The sequence below is a fragment of the Lathyrus oleraceus genome, chromosome 2, assembly GCF_024323335.1.
Source record: "Lathyrus oleraceus cultivar Zhongwan6 chromosome 2, CAAS_Psat_ZW6_1.0, whole genome shotgun sequence".
NCBI lineage: Eukaryota > Viridiplantae > Streptophyta > Magnoliopsida > Fabales > Fabaceae > Lathyrus > Lathyrus oleraceus.
The window spans coordinates 415,106,624-415,115,488 of record NC_066580.1 but is presented as its reverse complement, the minus strand read 5'-3'; the positions used below and the strand labels follow the sequence as shown (position 1 = coordinate 415,115,488).

The 8,865-nt window shown below is 31.5% G+C and overlaps 1 protein-coding gene across 2 annotated transcripts; it reads right to left on the bottom strand.

Moving 5' to 3' along the window:
- Positions 1 to 232: 232 nt before the first annotated feature.
- On the bottom strand, positions 233 to 5,302 carry LOC127119820 (CSC1-like protein At1g32090). 2 transcript variants are annotated; one of them, XM_051050149.1, is made up of 11 exons: positions 4,736 to 5,302; positions 3,390 to 3,542; positions 3,167 to 3,302; positions 2,972 to 3,073; positions 2,576 to 2,695; positions 2,396 to 2,476; positions 1,958 to 2,298; positions 1,614 to 1,859; positions 1,207 to 1,531; positions 887 to 1,120; positions 233 to 788 (listed from the first exon to the last, which is right to left on the bottom strand). In XM_051050149.1, the coding sequence occupies exons 1-11, from the start codon at positions 5,047 to 5,049 to the stop codon at positions 471 to 473; spliced, it is 2,370 nt and encodes a 789-aa protein (XP_050906106.1). In that variant the 5' UTR covers positions 5,050 to 5,302; the 3' UTR covers positions 233 to 470. The 2 variants fall into 2 exon arrangements, with proteins under 2 accessions (XP_050906106.1, XP_050906107.1); XM_051050150.1 differs by lacking the exon at positions 4,736 to 5,302 and adding an exon at positions 3,989 to 4,459.
- Between the last annotated feature and the right edge of the window lie 3,563 nt (positions 5,303 to 8,865).

Sequence of the window (8,865 nt, the reverse complement as noted above, 5' to 3'; positions counted from 1 at the left end):
ATAGAATGGTCATATAATAAAGAATTGATTTAGTTACCCTAAAATTGAGTTATGTCTAGAATCAATGACAAAACATAAACCAATAAACAATGAAAGAATGCTTAGAGTAATCATAAGTAAAAAAAATGATTAATTGTGATTGAGATTGAATAATACTTAACAGTTATGACCCAAATGAGGATTAACATCATTAGATATGGAATATAAATAAAAGAACTAAGACGGTTATAAATAAGCAAATAATAAGGAAAAGCTTGATTCAACCTTGATGTCAAATTTAGTGTCTAAGTAGCAATGTTGTCTGTTTTAAAAGAAACCATATCATTTACATCAAAAAAAATATGATAATAATTTACAACTACAAATAGATAAATGGCCAAAACAAACATCCAAGTCAATATAAACATTAAAAAGAAAAACACTATCAATGGTGTCAAGCAACTTTGCAATATGTAACCACTATCTTCAATTCAAGGTTGATCTTGATATTGATAGTTATAATGAGGAGAGTGAGGATTGTAGTAATACTCATGTGGTGAAGGTTGATGTTGATGAATATGATGTGGTGGTGAAGATGAAGATGAACTTGACTCACTCAATATTTGACCAGCAACATGATGAGTTTGGTTTTTATCTACTCTCACTTCAACTTTTTCAAGTTCAACCAATTCTTCTTCTATCTCTTCAAATGATCTTAAGATTGGATGCAAGTAAGAATCTGCTAAATATGCTTTTATGTTTAGGTCAGGTTCTGTTGTTTTCTCCAACAAATCTTTTGCCATTGCTTCCTGAATAGATTAAGAGAATAATCACTTCAAAATAATTGCATTTCTCAAACTTGTAGTGTTAGTCTTACGCAACATGCAACATGCAACATGCAACATACCTCGAGGGGATACTTCCTAAACGCTGGCTCGAAACGACTCTGGCAGTACTTGTGAAATGCGAATGTCAAGATTGGTAACATCACGAGTAAAGGAGTAGATTTAACTGCTTTTTTCGTGCTAAGTAAGCCGAACAGAAGAAGCTGCGATATCAGTAAGCTTGCTATAATGCGGCTGTGGACTTGTGGCCAGAACGCAGCAGCACTTTCGTATTGTTGATGGTAGACATTGATTATCTACGTAGTCAAACATTATAAGAAATTGTATTTATGGTGCGGCGTTGTTTGATTTTCGAAGAAAAACTTTATAGGCGGGCACGTACCTGATGACGATAAACTAAATATGCGAAGGCGAAGAAGATGAGTATGAAAGGTAGAAGGATTGGAGTCATCACAGCATACACAATACCGAGAAGGAAATATAGTTGAAGGCTTGGAAGAGTTTCGGGATAGTCCACACTCCCAGGGTTCATCGCCTTTTCTCGATCTCTCTCGGTTTTAACTAAGAATACGTTTTTGAGATGATATATAACCAATGGCTTTAATCTGAGAATCTCGCTGGCAATTCCAGCCCAGCCATCAAGCATTATGTATGTCATAAAGAAGGTAGCCTTCATTGGAATCGAAACTCCAATGGTTCTAGGAATCCTATAATCAACGATAAAATCCAATAAAATCGGTCACGTAGAGGCAGCGAGAAAACTACGAAAAGATTAACAAGAAAACATACTGTGTAGGTGACTGGTGAAGAAAAGCATGCAGTTGCTCGAATGCGGTTCCAGTAATTATGCTTCCCAAGAAAACATTCACTAGCATAAAGTAATAATATTTTGCCGCTGTTTTTCGCTCAAGTGTTGATAACGCAATATATCCCTCGATTTTCGACATAATCATCAGAACTGAAGGTAGAATGTATAGAAATATTTTAAGGGCCAAACCAGGAAGAAAACCTTGTAGAAAGGACTTGATGAATTTCCTGCCAAAAGCAAAAACAATTTTTAATCTAGAATCTAACATCGATAGAATCGGAAAATCGTGTCTATTTACTTCAAGAGCACATTGTAGTTCACTCACAATTCTATTACTGGTGTGAGGAAAGGGGCAACTTTTTCAAGACCATCCAAATTCGCAAGGGATTGCACAAAAGCAATGGGAATCATGTAGAAGAACACCAACGCAAACACCAACAACGTTATTATAAGTTTCCGGATAGTTAAAGAAACAAACGGTATAGCCAGGTTTCGCCAATATATGTCGTGTGGCTCTGGAGCCCAATCAGTCAACCAGAGTGTAGGATTTTTGCTTTGTACGGTCTGCGCGCATACCGATGCTCCCCAACGCGAATTGAACGAAAGAAAAGCCACAGGCAAAATAGATTTCGGATCTTTTATAATCTTCTGGCGCTCCAATGTCATCTACGCAAGAACATATTAGATATATATTCTCTCATGTTCATCAGTTGAAGTGAAAATGAAAACAATAACACGAAACATAGAAACAAAAACAACTTACCTTTTTATCGAGTGCCTTAATATGTTGTTCATAGTACTCGATAGCATCAACTTTCCTTCCCCAAAGTCCTAAACATCCGGTCTAGAAAATGAAAAGCGATAACACCGTCAGATCTTGTGTCCGAATAGATTCTTGTTTAAGTCACATAATGTACTTGTTGTACTCATACCGATTACATACCTTGATCGTTGGCCTCGTATGAGGATGCTTTTGAAACTTTAGGCGGTAATAGTCGAGCCAATTTTGAAGTCTATCTCGTCTTCTCACAAATTTAGCAAATCTGTTTGCATTGTAGACAGCCTGAAAAATGAACTTAAACAATAAGAATATGACTAACTTAAATTAAGTGCTTATGTATAAGTTATTTCTGTGACAAAAGATAAAATAAATAAAGTCAAACTTTTCTCATATTAGCTATAAGTTCTTTTTAAAAGCTATTTTCAAACGTTGATGAAAATAAGATGAAAACAACTTACCTTTTCAAAAGCTCTAAATAGTATTACTCTTCCTAAGTACTTTAAGATTAGTTTATTTTTAACAAACCTCACCGACCAAGACCGTTATAAAATTCATTACCTGGTGTCCAATATAATGATCCGGGTGGTTTGTTTGAAAGAAGCTGTCCACACTATCCGATACCGAGTGACCAGACATATGAGGGACATTCCTGACAACTACCTGCAACAACAATGAGAACCATGAGGATTTCGAAAGATGCTTCAAACGAACCAGAAGCGGAAAATCCACGCTGAATTAGAACTTGGAGCTTACCGTAAATTGCTCCACGCGCCTGCGTTGTGAGGCCAGGAAATGCAATCTCATTAACGCTACATTATCATACTCCTTGTAGAGCAGAAAACAAATCCATATTGTGAACAGGTATTCCAATCCTATGTGAACAAAAAATCTGAAATAAACAATTGCATCGGTTAGACATAAACACGAAAGGAAGAGTTAGAAAGAACGAACTTGGAATGTTGTGAATTGTTCATACCTTAAAGATTTAGGTGGAACATTTGATATTGAAAGTTTATCAATATCACTCACTACCAATTCTCTTCTTAGGAAAAACAATGTTCCACTTGAAACATTGACTGGAATAAGAATGAGAAGTGCCACAATTGTCACTGGAACAAACATCTTTAAGCTGAAATACAAGTACTTAAAAATTAATCAGAATGCTCAAAACAATTTATAAAATAATTTCAGTATTAAGGTAAATTGATTTTATAGTTTATACTATATCTCTAACATGAGGACTATATTGATAATTCAATGTGTTTGGTTTCTGCGTTGAACAAAAATTGATTTTAAGTGATTTTGATACTGAAAAACTGGTTGTGCTTAAAAGCGAGTTAAAGATAAACTTATTTGTTTGGGTGCATTCTTGCAAAAGTGAAATTGAATAGTAAACTTCAGTGTAAAAATCACATTTAGATTCAAAAGTTACAAATCATAGCTTTGATTCAAAAGTAGAATCAATTATGAAGGAAAAATCAATTATCCTTTTAGAACACCAAACATGTTAAAATCTATTTTATACCTCCAATCATACACTATGTTTACTTTCAAGTTTCTACTTCCTATAATCACCTTTCGATTAGTCAAATGTGATTTGACCATGTTTGACTTTTGACTTCAAAATTGATTCCAGTCCCAAAATCAATTATACCTAGAAGCTAATATTTCTAGCTTCTGCGGTTGCATAGAATCAATTCTCCAGTTTATGGAAATGCAGACATACACAAAAGCAATTCTAATCCAAACTATCCAAACATAAATGGATAAAAATCTTACTATTTCTTTGTGAAAGTATCAAACATAAATCACTTAATGTTCAATTCACTTTCAACCAAAATCAATTTTATCAAGATTAATTCAGTCAAACTTTACTTTTGTCACCACATAACCAAAACATACTTAATTACCATGGACGGAAATATTGCAAACCTCACACGCAACAACAACAAAACTCACACACATGAAACAGAACAGAAATTGAGGGAACATGAAGGAAAGAAGAAAATGCAGCAACAAATCACATGCAACAAACACCAAAGTTGAATCTCACACGAAAACTCCTCAAGAAAAAAACAAAAAGCTACCATTAGCTAAAAAGAAAGTTGAAAACTACACGGCATAACAATCAAAATTCCAATTTAACAATGTACCTTAAAAATTAAACCTTTTTAACACAATTAAAAAAAATTAAATTTTTTTCATAACCCATTATGAGTTATGCTGGAAAATATAACTGCAACAAAAATTAAGCAACATAGAGTGATAATTTGGGATAAAAATTGAAACTTTATGATTAAGAAAAAAGTGTAAGAAGAGTACCCAAGAGCATAAATTCTAAGAAAAACAGCAGAATCAAGACCAGCATGATTGATAATCTCAGTCTCAGTCATTCTCAAAGCTTGTGGCATCCAATTGAGAAAAGTCAAATAAGTCTTGAAATTAAGATTGACAAATTTTCCAACAAAATTTGCAGAGGTTCTTGGGTTGGTTCTTCCCGCAGTGATATACCATTTTGGGAAATAGATTCTGTCATTGATAGGTTGAATTCTGAGTAAAGCAAATGCTAGCAAGAAAGCAAGAGCTGAGAGTATGTTGATAGCAGCTGAGACACCAATGTCTGCTAGAGTGGCCATTTAGAGAGAGAAAGAGAGGAATAACTGGTTTGTGTGAAAGGTGGTTCTTTGGTGTTGTTTGGACTTTTTGTGTTAAAATATTGGAGTTTGAGTTTTGGTTGATTGGGATGAGTAAGTGGTGTGTAGAAAGTGCTTGGGATTTGCATGTGGGTGGAAGAAAAAAGGATATTGGGAATGGAAGATAGAATAAGTTGGCATTGTTCTGGCATGTGTTGTTTTTTACTAGGGTAATGTTACATGTTCTAGTTTGTGTTGTTTTTTTTAACATTAATAATTTTAATTCTCTCTCGCAGTTCCGGTGATCGAATGGTGATTCTTTCTATTAAATTAAATGTCAATTAACGCGGAGATCAAACGGTGATTCTCTCTAGAAAAGTTAAAATAATAAAGAGCTAAATAAATAAATACTTTTTAAATAATTTAGGCTAGAATGTAAGATTCCTTTTTAAATGAGATTTAAGTGAAATGTTTGAATGTATTTATGGAAATATATTGAAAGCAATTATGACATATTGAGACTATGAATTTTCTTTAATTTTCAGGATATGTGATTTATTTAGTTGCATGCCTACAAATAATTTATTAGTTTGTGTATAGAAAATTAAAAATCATTATATTTAATTGACTCATGTTTTATGAGACAGAGAGAATGTTTGGATGGATAGAATATGCTCGAATTGAATAAAATAGAGTAATATTTAATTAAAATTTATTATTTAAATTTATAAATAATGAATCTAAGAATTGAAATGAATTGAAGAATTGAATATAAAATAATGTAAACATGATTTAAATAATTTTTTAAAAAAATAATAAATATTTATAAATATATTAGAAAAATAGGATTAATATGATAAAATAATTTATAATTTAATGTCATTTTTTCTCAACACAACTTATAATATAAAATTAATGAAATAATAAATAGTTAAATATATTTTTTATCGTTACAAAATCACTAGTTTTAAATTTTAATTTCTAAAAAAAATTGTTCACTTTTAGTCTCTATTTTCATGAAAGAGATTATTTTGAAGATGTAAAACTAATCCTTATTAGACAGTGACAATATATTTACATCAACATTAGAGTTTGTGATTGTCTTTTTCAATGTCCATGGGTCAATATTATCATGTCACGCATCAAAGTAACTGTAAAGTATAATAGAATAAAATAAAGTAATTAAAGGGGCTAATCTTTTTTAGTCCTTTCTTTATTTCTCCAATAGGCGGGAAAGTTAATAATGTCAATTGCTAAGTTCGCGGCACTAAATAGGCTCATCATATCCACATAGAGTATATACTTTGTATCCTTTTTTAGTAAATCAAATCATTTATTTTTTATATCCTATTGAATTTATATCTAGGCGTGATATTTTTATATTCAAATTGACGTAATGTTTCTATATAATAATGCATAATGACAAACAGTCACGACATCCTAAATGAAGTTAGAGATAGATATTAGTTATGATATGATATTTATAATTATATGTTTAAAATAAATATTAAGATCTAAAATTGATCAAAAAAAATTTAAATTTAAACAATTATATATGTTTGATGAGGAGTGATAATATTTAAATTTAAATGGAAATAAAAATATTTTCTTATATATATATATATATATATATATAATATATATAATATATATATATATATATATATAATATATATATATATATTATATATATATATATATATATATATATATATATATTATATATATATAATATATATATAAAGTTGTGACAACTAATGCATGCGGTTTAAGGAGTTGGTTGAGATGAACGGTGGTAATTGATTGGCGCTTCACATGTAACAAAGATGATGTGCACTCAAACACTTTTACAATTAAGGCTAGAAAGTGTATATATGACTCAAACAATTAACTATATTTTATTATCATATGATTTGGTTTCATGCTTTTGTCTACAAGGATATGTCTTTATATAGACCTCCTTAAAGGATGCTTTTAACAGCAAGGATGTGTTTTGTTTTCCTTTTGCTCAAGTATTTAAGGAGGAGGGTGGAGAAGGAGGAAGGAATCCTATTTTATTATATAGATTTCCTTCATCCATGACTTTTGTTAGACTCTTGAAGTTTTCTTCTTTATTCTTAGGTATCTCTCTAAATTTGACCATCAAATTGTTGATCTGGGGAGGATCATTCGAACCTCTATGATGATAGTTATGTTGAGAGACTCCAAATTTTCTTATATGATTGTTTTATTTTCACCCCTTCCATTTGTGCTTGTTAAAAAATACATAAGCCTTAACTTTATTCACAGAATATGTGTCCTATCTCTACATAAACAAACTTAGTTGTTCTTAATTTCTTTACAATATGTATTTATGTACAACTGGGTCTTCCAACTTTTTCAAGTAATGTTGGACTTTCAACTTACATGTATCTTAATGGAATTTTTTAATTCATCATATATATTTCTTAAGTATTACACGAAAATATTAAAATATCCTCTAATTTTCAATGATGCATCTTCAGACGGACCAAATATACATTCAACGAAGGTCATTCTGAGTGACGCCCTACAAGTTAGGTTTTTTTTAATACCGAATATACATTTATGGAATTTTCCAAAAATATATTCGTAAATGATCAGTCCAGTGAAAATTCCGGAGATGCATCTTCGAAAGTTTGAGACGGGATTTTGAAAATTACTGTCACCTTTGCATGTCAGTTTTTCCCGCAGATGCATTTTCTGAATAATTTGTTGATATAGACAAAACTACATGATCACACAGTCATACTTGTCTTTCATTACAAACTCTCACAAAAAACCCTTCCATTCTCAATCCCTATTTTCACTCCAAATCCTCAATCTTGTGGTTCATCACATTCAAGGGAGTAAAAAAAGTTGAAATTCTATGTAAAAATCATTTATTTCGAGTCTCATTGCACACATTAACCTTGTTTCTGTCTTAAAAAACTAGCGTTTTTTTTCAGAAATGTATCTCCGGAACAAGTATGAACTTACCCGAAAATGCATTTCTGGTATTTGTTTGTGTCCATTTTTCAGCTTTGTTTACAGCAGTTGCGCTTATTGACTGTTTTGTGGTAACTGTTTTCATTAGATATGGTGCACCCCGATGTTTGTCCCCAACAAGTTGTGTCTCTGAATGTCCAATGTGTTGTTATGAAGGCGGTAAATGTTGGTAGTCATTTTAAAAATGAATAAGAGTTTGAATATTGTGATCAAATGCTTCAATGGATTCATATGGAGGCCTCCAAATTATGATTCATTGTGGTTATCAGAAGGTTCGATAATGGTTCAAATAGAAGACGTATTTTTGTGACAATTGTAAGAACAAGATTTGGTTCTGCATCTGACTTTTATTTTTGATGATAACAATGCATTGTTCTCTAAGAACTTGCTTATGTTATTTTTACAAAGCTAACACTCACGATATTGCTCATACGCACGCTTTTGTTGAAGTATATATTTTGTGTGTATAGTCTTTATAAACACACATTGAGTTTTTGCTCGTTATTGTGTGAAGATATTAATTGTATTTAACTTATGTTAATCTGCTTTCTTAGAAGCATTCTTTGTAAACACACACTTGTAAATCTCAAAGTTATTTGAATTATTTCCTTGAGTGACTAGGTTTTAGTCAGATGGACTTAAGAAGGCAAAGACGACTTATCTTTGTGGTGTCTGTAATCAGTTTCGGTTATAGTGGATTAAGTCATTGTTGAGAAGGAAAAATTACCTTGGTATGGTGGACTGGAGGTAACTTCGTTAACAACAAACTAGTATACAAATAATTTTGTTATTTTTCTTGTTCCTGTTATTGCT

Excerpts from the sequence above, each read along its gene's own strand:
- LOC127119820 (XM_051050149.1), bottom strand. The coding sequence starts at position 5,049 with ATGGCCACTCTAGCAGACATTGGTGTCTCAGCTGCTATCAACATACTC. Across the intron at positions 2,299-2,395 it reads TTAAGGCACTCGATAAAAAG|ATGACATTGGAGCGCCAGAA; the intron begins GTAAGTTGTTTT and ends GTTCTTGCGTAG. Across the intron at positions 1,121-1,206 it reads ATTTAGTTTATCGTCATCAG|ATAATCAATGTCTACCATCA; the intron begins GTACGTGCCCGC and ends TTGACTACGTAG.